This window comes from Gymnodraco acuticeps, unplaced genomic scaffold (genome assembly GCF_902827175.1).
Source record: "Gymnodraco acuticeps unplaced genomic scaffold, fGymAcu1.1, whole genome shotgun sequence".
Taxonomy (NCBI): domain Eukaryota; kingdom Metazoa; phylum Chordata; class Actinopteri; order Perciformes; family Bathydraconidae; genus Gymnodraco; species Gymnodraco acuticeps.
Window position 1 is genome coordinate 477,413 of NW_022991672.1, and position 13,668 is coordinate 491,080.

Consider the following 13,668-nt stretch of genomic DNA (forward strand, 5'->3'; position numbering starts at 1 on the left):
ATGTATGTTGTAATGTAAACAATAAGGGGATTGTTAGCTTTAGCCTCTTTAACACTAGCTAATCGGCTAAAGCTAAACAACTGGAGCTGACCTAAAACCTTTTTTAAATCACAGTTAAGTTATATTTTCCTATAGCTAGGATGTTCAAAAGAAGCTCAAATATATTATTATTAACATATCTATAAATATTAAAGGTTTTTTTCTGATCTGATTAACTTTAGCTTCTCCAGTCCGAGCTAATTGGCTAAAGCTAAACAAGTTAAAACAACACAAAGTCGTAGTTCAGCTTTTCTTTTTTGACTTTGTACAAAGCTCAATTTCCTATCAATCTGACCTAAATGAGCCGATAAGTAAAAAAATAAGTTTATTTTGACAACATTCTTATACCCATCAACATGTAGCCCATGTTTATTTTTACTCTAACACTAGTAAGGCTTCTTAAATTATATATTTTTGCAGCTTGATTAAGTGTCTGTTACCCAGCTAATTCAGGTATGTTTAAATCATGTCTGTATTTTGTATTTTCAGTCTGAAAGCTTTTAATCCAACGTTTAAACATTTTATTTGACGTTAAATTCCCTTTATTTCAATGAGAAAGTTGCACATTTGACAGAAAAACAAACTGCAGAATAAGTAGGGATTTCCTCTTTAAAATAATTACAAGTATAATTACTGAACACCAATATTTGTTTCTAAGTTGGGCTCAAAACTCAGACTTAGTAACATTATTTATCAGTTTGTTTTCTAATAAATACTCAGTTTCAATAGGTATTTTTATTGGTCCAGTTAAGCTCTTTCTTTGCCAAATGGAATTCCTTTAAAAAAAAAAAAAAGGTTTGATTGTCTAAACTTTGATTAAATTCTTCCCCGGTTTATTTTGTGGTTTCTCGGGTTCTGCTTTCGTCTCGTTTACGTGAACGTTGTGAACCTTTCTGTCGGCTGCTGTCTTTCAGATACAATGGTTTTATAAACTGGTGTCGTTGTATACATAGGTGTACGTTTTTTAAATGAAATGATTGCTCTTCTTAAATTGTAATGTACATTTTTTTTAAAAGTAAAATCAAAACACTGACAGTCTCCTGTTTTTAATTGTTGCTCTGCGCAGTACCACGTTCAGCCTGTTGGTGTCAGTAGAGAGTCAGAGGAGATGATGAAACACAAACAGTACATTCATAAACACTCTCATTATTTGAGATGACTTTAAACATGCGTTAGAATTGGACCTCAGGAATTAAAAATAACTTATTATTATTTGAATGTTTCATTTTGTTTATTATTTAAATTATTTTTATTTAAAATGTAAAATATATATCATTTGAAGAAATGGTTCTATATATTTAGGAAAAACAAAAAGCAAAAATGCCTCGCAGACACTCTTCCGTTTACTTTTTTAATAAATAAAAACAAATGGTCCGAAGATACACGGATTCATCTCCCTCCATCATGTTGATTTGAATCCGAAGTTCTGAACATGAGCCCGCCCCGCTCGACCTTCTGAGCCAATCAAAGCACGATAATGTTTCCGTTTCAACTATACTTTCTCTCACACATGCATGCATTCTTCTCTTGCATATTGTCTTCAGACATGCATATACTGTTTATAATATTAAATGTAAACATTGAATGAATGTACATAAGAGCAAAATGTATAAATATATATATATATAAATATGAGCGTTAAAATATATGAATATGAGAGCTAAATGTATATATGTGTGCGTTGAAATATATGTGTATGAAAATGAAAATGTATGAACGTATGTAAAAGGAGAATGTATGTGTGAAAGAGGACCAGTATGAATTACGGCCTGTACGGCCCTTCATATGAAACACTACTTCCACTATAATTCAATGAACACACATTGAAATATAACCTGGCCTTTAACCTCATTCACACAGTACAACTGAGGTATTCTTAGACAGATATCTATGTGTTGGGACGTACTATGAGATTGCACATTTGTTCACTGTCTCATAGCATATTTTAGTTTACTCAGTGCAGACAGGTTGTCTTGAATCTTGCAGACACTGCCCTTATTTTAACCTCTTAGTCCTTGAGCCAACTCCCTATTAGAGAACGTGCTATTCAAGCATTGTGTCGCTAACAGGTGAAGGTACGTCACCATTGGTTGACAGTTTTGAAAGGTTAGGATATTTTGATTCCTTACTATGTTATCATTAAATAATGCCAGATTAAATTAGAATCTAATACAAAAAGTGGTCATATGAATTAGTTACTATTTTTTTAACTTAATTACTGTGTCGCTAACAGGTGAAGGTACGTCACCATTGAGGCGAGACACTGTTGTTGTAAAACATTATTCACCATCCACCTCTTTAAAAAATAATGACATTTCATTTCAAATGATAAGCTCCATCTTATAAACAGGGCATTAATAAAATAGACTTTACAAGCATATTTAATGCAATTTTGTTATTTAAAAAACCCTTTATTTATCTCCCAGTCAGACGGGACGTTTGCAGTGAGTTAGTCTCACCTGTACAGGCAGTGTTGGAGTGTGTTCAAGGTGAAGAATGAGATCATAATCATTAGAAGCAGTCCAACCAGTCAGACCGCTCACACTGACACAGGCTGCAGCCATCAGACACTTAGATTAGCATATATATATTAGGAAAAGGGGAGAAATAGTTAGCCAGGCTTTTTCAAAAAAATTACAAAATACACATTTAAGTGTACTTAATATATCTCTGTACAAAAACTGAAATGTATAAACAATTTGGCAACTTGTTTTGGTCCCGTTCAAGAAATAGCCCGACCCTGTTAAACGTCTTTGTTACAGCCGCTGCTTTCCTGGTGCTGTTAACTCTGTTTGTGTGTGTGTGTGTGTATGTAAATGAGCTGTGCAGTTCCTCTGATGCCATTGGCCGTCCCACCCTCGCAACATCCGAAGAGGTGATTGGATTGACGTCATCCAATCCCCGCCCGCTTCCAGCACATCCTCCGGGGGAGGAGTACAAAGGCCGGGGAAGGACATCATTCTAGAGGCTCTGTGTTGTGAGACAGACCAGGGTGGGTGGACCCGGAAGGGATCTCGGGCGGACGGCCCGGGGGCAAGGCAGAAGCCGAGAAGGGGGACTCGGGCGGGCGGCCCGGGGGCAAGGCAGAGTCCAAGGGTTGGGTCTCGGGCGGACGGCCCGGGGGCAAGGCAGAGTCCAAGGTGGGGAACTCGGGCGGACGGCCCGGGAGCAAGGCAGAGTCCAAGGTGGGGAACTCGGGCGGACGGCCCGGGGGCAAGGCAGAGACCATGGAGGGGCGAAGGCCACAGCGGGCGAACTCAGGGGGCCGAGCATGAGGGCGAAGGCAGCGGCAGGAAGAGTCAGGGTGCCGGGCCCGAGGGCGAGGACCGCGGCAGGAAGAGTAAGGGGGCCGGGCCCGAGGACGAAGACCGCGGCACTCAGGGGGCCGGGCTCGAGGGCGAAGACCGCGGCTCTCAGGGGGCCGGGCTCGAGGGCGAAACCAGACAGCTCCGGAGGCCGGGCAGGACCCGGTGTCGGCCGAACAGGAACCGGAGCCGGTGGGACAGGCTTCGGCAGGATCCCCCACGGAAGAGGACCAGGAGTTGGCAGGACCATCGGCGAGACAGGTGATGGCGGGGCCTCCAACGGAACAGGACAAGGGGTTGGCAGGACCTCTGGCAGAATAGTTGTCGGTGGGACCCCCAGAGGAACAGGACATAGGATTGGCAGGACCCTCGGCAGGAGAGTAGTCGGCGGGACCTCCAACGGGACTGGACATGGAGCTGGCAGGACCCCCAGCGGAAACTCCAACGGCACAGGACATAGGGTTGGCAGGCCCCCCGGCAGGAGATTAGTCGGCAGGACCCCCAACGGGATAGGACATAGGGTTGGCAGAACCCCCGGCAGAATAGTTGTCGGCGGGACCTCCAACAGGACTGGACATGGAGCTGGCAGGACCCCCGGCAGAAGAGTAATCGGCGGGACCCCCAACGGGACAAGACATGGAGCTGGCAGGACCCCCAGCGGAACCTCCAACGGCACAGGACATAGGGTTGGCAGGACCCACGGCAGAAGAGTAGTCGACAGGACCCCCAACGGGACAGGACATAGGGTTGGCAGGACCCCCAGCGGAACCTCCAACGGCACAGGACATAGGGTTGGCAGGACCCCCGGCAGGAGAGTAGTCGGCGGGACCTCCAACGGCACATGACATAGAGTTGGCAGGACCCCCGACAGAGGAGTAGTCGGCGGGGCCTCCAACGGGACAGGACATGGAGTTGGCAGGACCCCCAGCGGAACTTCCAACGGACCAGGACATTGGGTAGGGACTTGAGACGTGACTCGAGATGGGACTTGAGAGGAGACTCGAGAGGGGAACCAAGGGGGAACTAGAGAGGGGACTCGAGAGTAGACTCGAGAGGGGAACCAAGGGGGAACTAGAGAGGAGACTCAAAAGGGGAACTAGACGAGAGACTAGGAGAGGGGACTCTAGAGGGAACTCGAGATGGGACTAGAGTAGGGACTTGAGAAGTGACTAAAGGTGGGACTAGAGAAGTGACTAAAGGTGGGACTAGAGAAGGGGCTAGGGAAGTGACTAGAGGAGGGACTTGAGAAGGGACTAGAGAAGGGACTCTGGAAGGGACCAGAGAAGTGACTAGAGAAGTGACTGGAGATGGGACTACGGAAGTGACTAGAGGAGGGACTTGAGATGGAACTCGAGAGGTGACTCCAGAGGGAGCTGGAGGGGTGACTTGAGAGGGAACTCGAGAGGTGACTTGAGAGTGGACTCGAGAGATAACTTGAAAGGAGGCTTGAGAGGTAACTCGAGAGGAGACTTGAGAGGGAACTCGAGAGGTGACTCGAGGGGGAACTTGAGGAGACTCGAGAGGTGACTTGAAAGGAGACTCGAGAGGTGACTTGAAAGGAGACTCGAGAGGGAACTTGAGAGGGGACTCGAGAGGGAGCTGGAGATGTGGCTTGAGAGGGGGACTTGAGAAGGAACTTGAGAGGGGACTCGAGAGGGAGCTGGAGATGTGGCTTGAGAAGGAACTTGAGAGGGGACTTGAGAAGGAACTTGAGAGGAGACTTGAGAAGGAACTTGAGAGGAGACTTGAGAAGGAACTTGAGAGGAGACTTGAGAAGGAACTTGGGAGGAGTCTTGAGTAGATTGGTTCGCCAACAGAACACGGGGGGCTGGCGTCGGCCGGTATGCCGACAGGACACGGGGAGCTGGCGTCGGCCGGAGACGTGGGGCTGGAGTCGAAACCATGGCTGCTGGAGCCAGGACTGAGGCTGGAACCATGGCTGCTGGGGCCGGAACCATGGCTGCTGGGGCCAGAACTGGGGCCGGAACCATGGCTGCTGGGGCCAGAACTGGGGCTGGAACCATGGCTGCTGGGGCCGGAACCATGGCTGCTGGGGCCAGAACTGGGGCTGGAACCATGGCTGCTGGGGCCTGTACTGGAGCCCAAAGCATGGCTTCTGTGGCTAGGGCTGCTAGCCTGGACCTGCAACTCATTCTCTTAGGAGCCTTTTGGAGGCTCCATGGACCTCCAAAAGCCAGACGAGTTCCAGAGAACGGCTCTTGGACAGGAGCAGGAACTGGGGCAGAAGCAAGGGTTGACTCCAGACTAGTGTTAATTTCGTTGATGAAATATGTTCGTCAACGACCTTTTTTTCCAAGATGAAAACGAGATGATGACGAGACGGTACCGACGGCAGTAAACAATAACTGTAACGAAATCATCATGCAATATCGTTGACGAAAAGTGACGAGACAAAAATGTAGTTTACTAAATAAAAACTATGCCAAAATCTCTCTTTACTTTCGTTGACGAAAAATGAAGAGACGAAATATTATCAAAGATAACGTTACATCTCTGATAGTCAGTTTTTCTCCCAGCAGTTCCATTTCCGGTGCTGCGGCTGGGCAGCAGCTGTGTGTCTGTGCTGCGCGCGGCGGTAGATTTGAATTACACCGGGCAGCGGCACAATATGAACTGTCAGGAAGACTCGGGTCTAACTCATGGTCTAACTAACCTTATTTAACAGAAAATAAAATGGCAACAACAGGGCTTGGGAGCAGTGGTCGCACTCGCGTTTACCGAATACCCCCCCCCGTCAGCGCGAGTGATTCATAAATTGTGCACTCGATGGATAATAATGGATTATGACGGAAATGTTACGATCCTGTCCGTCAAAATTACTGACAACGAAAAAGTCTAAAGCCACCACTGCTTGGGAGAAAGAAACAATGTGATATTTGGGCCCATTTTCGCTACAATGAGGCGGAGAAAAAAAGCGAATGCATTGTTTTATCAGAAGGGAAGCAATGTGGCCATAACAGAGTAAAACACCACAAACCTGACCATAATACTCTCTGCAAAGCTGCTTTCTAATCAACCTGTGTTTTTCATCAAATAAGGACAAGATATAATCTTATTGTGAAATACGTTTGACTAAAATGACAAATTATTGGTTTTGGCTTGACTAGTTTGACTGAAATGTTCTATATAATCTGATGACTAAAAAAGACTCAACCGTTTTCTTTGACTAAAATAAGACTAAAATGCTCAGACTTTTAGTCGACTAAAACTTGTCTAAATAAAAACAGGATGAAGGTGACTAAATATGACTAAAACTTAAAAGAAAATTTAACACAGGACTAAGACTAAAACTAAATTAAAAAATAGCTGACGAAATTAACACTACTCCAGACGGATCACACCGATGCGTGTGGTGTCATAATGGGAATTGGGAGGCAGGGAGCCAGCATGGCTGGGGCTAGCAGGCAGGGGATAACACACAGAGAGGAAATCCAAAATCCAGCCAGGTAAGAATTTCACCAAGCCTGGCTTCTCCATAGCCATCTGGCGCGCCTCTGCCAGAGCTGCCTCTCGCTGCTGAACCCCGGACGCTCCCCTCCATCGATCAGAGCAGTTAGTCAAAAAAAAGGAAAAATCCAATAATTCCTGCTCAAAAGGATCTACTGGGCCCATATTTGGTTGGTTCGTACTGTTACGGTTGAGTGAAGGAAGCAGGACCCAAATGCAGATAACGCTGAAAATGCCTTTATTTCAAGGATAAATAAAAATAACTTGGACAAAACAGAACACTCACCGGTGAACACAGTCACAAACAAAAGACGAACCAACACTGAACACAGGAAGAGACAAGACTAAATACAGGGAGGGGTAATCACGAGACGAGAAACAGCCGGGCAGGGGAGGAGAAACACAAGGGCCACAGGTGAACACAATCAGACAACTAGACACACCAGGGAAACTAACGACAGGGGAAAAAACACACCCCCCTGTGGCCCCCCTAACAATGAAAAGTTTATTTTTTTTATTTTTTTTTAAATGTATATTTTCTGGTACTCAGGATTTTGTTGCTGTAATGTGAGATTGTGCAGACACCCTTATGTAAAGTAGAGATGTAACTGTTCATTGCCTTTATTTTTATATAAATATGGTGTTAGTGCAAACATTGCACTATAACTTAAGCTGAAGCTAACAGTAATAACTATAAGATCTATCTGAAATAAATAAGTGTACTGAAACAAATACCAATAACTGTATTGCATTGTTTTCTTATGCGCAATTACTTCATACTGTCTAGTTCTCTTTTTCGTCCTGCATTTATTGTGCCCCCCCAGAAAATAACTGGACCCCCAGTAGCCCCCCCAGTCAAATTGGTCTAGAACCGCCACTGCATATAAAGAAGTGGCAAACGTTTTTTTTGAGTATATAGTTTTCTGATCACTTCAAGTCATGACGGCAGGGAGTGCAATCCGTAGAATAAACTAGAGTACATTAGAACATACTCATCAGTATTTTATGTGTTGTCATGCGTCTCATCAAGGTGAACCATATGTGATCAGATTCTGAACCATTAACAATGTGTACAATGTTCTTCCTGAGTTGAATACATTTATTACATTTAGTGTAAGTCCTGTTTCTCGCTTGAGGCCAGGAAAAGGCTAGTCACTGTGACCTTTTTACCTGTGCTGGACTATGGGGATCTGATCTATATGAATGCACCTGCCATGGCAATGGCCTGGTCAAGTTAGATGCTGCGTATCACAGCGCACTGAGATTTGTGACAAACTGTAAAGCATTAACCCATCACTGTACCCTGTATGCAAGGGCTGGTTTACCTTCACTAACTGTACGGAGGCTCAGTCACTGGTACATTTTTATATATAAAGCCATGTTAGGGAAACTTCCATCCTACATCTGCTCCCTGATCTCACGGCAAATTGTAAGTGGCTACTGCCTGAGATCGAATGCTGTGGTTTTATTAAATGTGCCAACTGCTAGGACTGTCTTAGGGAAGACAGCTTTTAGATGCGCAGCTCCTCTGTCTTGGAATAGTCTGCAATTGAAATGGAAAATGAGCAATCTGGTGCCACTAAATGTTTTTAAAGCTCGGTTGGATGCTACTCAATCGGAAGCTGTTGGTACCTGCTCATGTGGATAGTTATTGTAAATTGTAATCCCTGTAATGATTCTGTAAGATGTCCTTTTTGTTGTTCTGTTTGTTTTTATGTTTCATGTGGAACCTACTTGAGCAGGTCTCCCTTGAAAAAGAGATCAATGATCTCAATGGGATTCACCTGGATAAATAAAGGTTTGAAATGAGTGAGAGTGAATCTTTCTGAAGAAAATCAAATGGTTGTTCTACTCAGTGTGATTGACAGGAGAGATGATCAGCGGAGCAGAGTTTTTACCACCATCATCATTACCGGGACCAAAATGAGGGTAGAGTTTCTCTTTGAAGCAGCAGCCAGTGAAGGAGTAGATCAGAGCTGCAGCATCAACATCATAAAAGGAGACCACACCCTCCTCATAATCCACAAACACCCCCACCTTCTCAGGCTGAGACTTCAGAGAGAGACAGACTGGAGGACCAGCAAGAGCTGAGTACTCATTTTTAATCAGCCATATCACCCAGTAACCATTCTGAGGAGACGCTGTGATGTTTCCCTTCCTGTTGATCGACTCTCTGGCCACTCCTAGAACCCACTTAGTCTTCCCTTTAACCTGAACCTCGTAATAAAATGTTCCTGAAGAGAAACTCTGCTTTGCTAAAACACGAGCACAATAATCAAATCTCTCTGGATTGTTTGGGAGATTCTTCCTCACATCACCTGGTTTCACTTGTTTTCCATCATCAGACAGAATGAGTTTGGGATGTGCTGTATCAGAATCAAGAGTCACCTCCTTCTCATACTGCTGGACCCTCTTCAGCTCCACCTCAGAGAGCAGCTTCTTCATCTGTTTACTGAGCGTCTCCTCCAGCTGAGTCACAGCTCTCACCACAGTCCCCTCATATGAAGGACGGACCCTGACTTCTGTCCAGTTCTTGGTGGGTGGAGCAGCGTTCAGGGACGTGAAGCTTTGGAGGAGGTGGAGCTGGTCTTCAGAGCGTGAGAGCTGCTCCACCTCAGAGCTTCTCTTCTTCAGCTCAGAGATTTCCTGTTCCAGCTCTTTGATGAAGCCTTCAGCCTGTACCTCTGTCTCTCTCTGCTTCTCTTTGATGGTGTCGATGAGCTCGGCCTGGCTTCTCTCAACAGACTCCTTCAGAGCGGTGAAGACCTGAACACCATCTGCTATCTCTCTGTCTGCTCCTTCCTTACTGAGCTCTACTGAGCGATTAATCTCCTGAATCTTCAGTCGTCTCTTCTGGATCATCTGCTGAATTTCAGCCTCTGTCTTCCCCAGCTCAGCCTTCTTTCCTTCATATCCTTCTTTCAGAGGAACAACATCATGTGTCTTGTGGTCTGAAAAGGAGCAGAGCATGCAGACACACACCTGGTCGGTCTGACAGAACAGCTCCAGCAGTTTATCGTGCTTCACACACATCCTGCTTTCCAGGTTCTCCTCAGGGTCGATCAGCTGATGTCTTTTGAAACCTGCATTTTTCAGATGAGGCTCCAGGTGAGTCTCACAGTAGGAGGCCAGACACACCAGGCAGGACTTCAGGGCCTTCAGTCTGGTTCCAGTGCAGACGTCACAGGGAACTTCTTCTGGTTTGACAACGTGTTGCTCTGAGCTGCTGCTTCTGGCTTTCTGTTGAGCTGACTGTCTGAACTGAGCAGCCATCTCAGAGATGAACGTGTTGACCCGCAGCTCAGGCTTTATGTTAAAAACGTCTTTGCAGTTGGGACACTGACTCGGGACATTTCTATCCCAGTGTTCAGAGATGCAGGCTTTACAGAAGTTGTGTCCACATGGTATGGTGACTGGATCAGTGAACACATCCAGACAGATGGAGCACAGAAACTGATCTTCAGTCAGCAGACAGCTGGCAGCAGACATGTCTCTCTGGGGACCAAAGTTTGAAAAAAACACAACTGTAATTACTAGGGATGTAACGATACCAAAAACTCACGGTACGATAATATCGCGATAAAAAGTCCACGGTACGATATTTATCGCGATATTGAAAAAGAAAGAAAATAAATGTGAATCTTTTTTTTCTTTTTTCTTTATTAAATAATAAATCTGATTTGTACGGCATTTTATAGGATAGTAGTATTTTAAAGTGTCAACATTATAATAATCAGACCGTGCAATAGAATAAATCAAGTTTCACTTTAGTTTTTCAAGTAACTCAACTCTAACTCACTCACTCAGCGTCATCAAGGTTATCTTTTAGGAATATGAGCATGTCCACATTTCCAGGTAGAAGCTGGGATGTTTGGGCGTTTACAAAATCCCCTGCTGTGGAAACAACTCTCTTGCTTGGTACTGATGTTGCTGGGACAGAGAGATATGCTTTGGCCATGGGTGACAGCAGTGGGTCAAACTGTGCCTTGTCTTTCCACCACTTCAAAAACAATACAGTGTTTGCCAAGAAGGTGAGGCTTATTGACAGGGCGAGATATAAATATACTGTTGGTACTTGTCAATGTCTCTAGGTGTGTACATGTAGCCCTGTAAATACGATGTCCTTTTGTGTTATCTGTTGTTTTATGTTCATGTTGTAACCTACTTGCTGCCATGTTGGACAGGTCTCCCTTGAAAAAGAGATCGATGATCTCAATGGGACCACCTGGTTAAATAAAGGTCTGGTAGATTTTGTCAGTCTCACGACGGTATTGAGACTTTTATTTACCGCAATATCGCGATATTCGATATATCGTTACATTCCTAGTAATTACATATTCTCTATTTGACAGTTCATAGAGTTCTACTATGAACCCGGAAATGTAAACTACCCCAACGTTTTTATGTTAGAAATGACATACATAGACCAAAACAACCAAAAACATTTAGGTTTTTTGTCTGTAAGAATTTAAATTCAAGTTCAATTGAAATCTGGAAAATCATAGCAGCATTCAGATTAAACTCTACGAAACACAATGTGTAAGCTCTAATACTGTTGGGGGATTTTGCCATTGTTGAACAGAGGAGTGAAACCTCCTGCTGAGCATCACTGAAGTTAATACTAGTTGTTAAAAAACAGTAAACGTTATCAGCTTCAAAAGGCAGACAGCAGTTACTACAGAAACAGGTTCAAAGCTCAAGGCTACTAACCACAGTGTGTACAAATTATATAAGATGAAATATGTAATTGTCATGCCTTTTTATGAGCAACACTTGTAACACAACACCAGATCCCTTGCTTTGGACGGTCCAGAACAAATCTACTATTTAGATTCTACTTTGTTTAATAGAGTCAATTATAAAGATGTTTTCAAATACAGGAAATATTAAAATAAGTAAAGCTAATGCTAGCTTTGACTGTATGCTCTCTAACCTAACTTAACCAGAGTTTACATTGCAGCTGTTCCTAATATCTTAACCGACACATATCTATAGTATACTATTTTTTATATGAATACAACTTTGACTAAATGTTTAGTAAGTGATGTGTCTGTAGTGAACTCACCAGTGTTTGCAGAGTCCTGCTGTGTTGGAAAAAGCTGCTGGATTCAGTTGAGTGTTTCTTCAGAGAAACAGAGACGTGTCTCGGCTGCTGCTCTGCTGTCGCTCAGACAAACAACAGCTTTGATTTCCGGGAAATTGAAACTCTTCTCTTACAGTGTGGTTCCACCTCTCAGTGGCAGTTTGCCAAGAGGGAGTGGAGGAAGAACTGTTGAGGCTTGTTATTTAACTTTGTGACGATGCATTTTTTTTTGCTTTTCAAATAGTGTATTGAGTATAAGTAGGAGTATTTTCTCAATACATAAAAGACATCTCTTTACACATCTGGAGATTCATAGCTATATTTCACAACGCTGTGTTATGGTCCCTGTTTAAGAGCAGCTGGTGAGACATTTTCTCCTCCCTGAACAGACGGTTTGAAAATGGGTCACGTGCTGTCTTTCGGATACAATGGTTTTATAAACTGGTGTCGTTGTATACATAGGTGTACGTTTTTTAAATGAAATGATTGCTCTTCTTAAATTGTAATGTACATTTGTTTTTAAAGTAAAATCAAATGTCAAACACTGACAGTCTCCTGTTTTTAATTGTTGTTCTGCGCAGTACCACGTTCAGCCTGTTGGTGTCAGTAGAGAGTCAGAGTAGACGATGACAAACATATAAACAGTATATTCATAAACACTCTAATTTGTCTTTAGTTATTGTTTGAGATTACTTTAAACATGCGTTAAAATTAGATGTCTGGAAATAAAAATAACTTATTATTATTATAAATCTACAATGTCATTTTCATTTATTTTTAGCCCCAAATTCTGCCTCATTCTGACAAATGTTTCTAAAACCATTTGTGGGTCATAACGACAGAAGTTCAGTTTATTCTGTTATAATGTTTTACAGCCTTCAGTATCAGCAGGGAGGGTTTTATTATCACTGACGGTAACAATCACCATAACCAGTAAATAATCTACTCACCTGGAGGGAAAGACTGATATTAAACACACAGACTTTCGTTCTTTAAAAAAACATAACTTTTTCCAGGTCCTTCTTCTATTCTATCCTGCTGTTTGCCTTTGCTCTCGCATATGGAGTGAAACTATGCTATAAAGCACATGTGTCAAACTCAAGGCCCGGGGGCCAAATCAGGCCCTTGGTGAATTTAATTTCGGCCCGCAGGATAATTTCTAATTACTATTAGACCTGGCCCGCCGGTATATTGCACGCACACCTTCACTCCATCCTGAGGGTCTCCTCAGCTCAGAGCCTGAGCCCAAACATTGATGACCTTGCACCCAAGATGAGATGCCAAGTATCTGAGCTAGCATCACAGAGCAGCACACTGAGTTTAATGGATGTTTCCTTCTGCACTTTCTCTCACGACAACAGGGCATGTTTGGTTTTCTCTTTGAGGGGAATAGTTTTGTTGAAGCTGTTGTTGGCCTGTGGGAAAATGTAATCATAAGAAATGACTCTGGAAAAGCTGCAGATAGAGCCATAAGAAATGAATGCAACTGATTATTTAATTTGTCATGTTGTTTTTATAGGCAATAATTTAAGCTTTGTTAGTTCCAGGTTTAATATGTGCAATGAGTTCATTTCAATAAGTTCTGCAATAAACATTGAACCAGTCCGGCCCTCGACTTGTACCCATTTTTTTATTTTGGCCCACTGTGTATTTGAGTTTGACCAGAGCCATATAATAGAAGAGTTACGACAACGGAAGTCCAAAAACGGTTATCGTCACGTGGTTCATGTAGAAGAGGATAGTTCCCCGGAAGTTCATGGCGGGCAATGTGAA

The 13,668-nt window shown here is 43.6% G+C and overlaps 1 protein-coding gene across 1 annotated transcript; it reads right to left on the bottom strand.

Annotated features, from left to right (window-relative positions):
* Positions 1 to 8,389: 8,389 nt before the first annotated feature.
* On the bottom strand, positions 8,390 to 11,902 carry LOC117534503 (E3 ubiquitin-protein ligase TRIM21-like). The gene is made up of 2 exons (XM_034198709.1): positions 11,878 to 11,902; positions 8,390 to 10,305 (listed from the first exon to the last, which is right to left on the bottom strand). Exon 2 carries the CDS (start codon positions 10,299 to 10,301, stop codon positions 8,661 to 8,663), a length of 1,641 nt encoding a protein of 546 aa, XP_034054600.1. The 5' UTR covers positions 10,302 to 10,305; positions 11,878 to 11,902; the 3' UTR covers positions 8,390 to 8,660.
* Between the last annotated feature and the right edge of the window lie 1,766 nt (positions 11,903 to 13,668).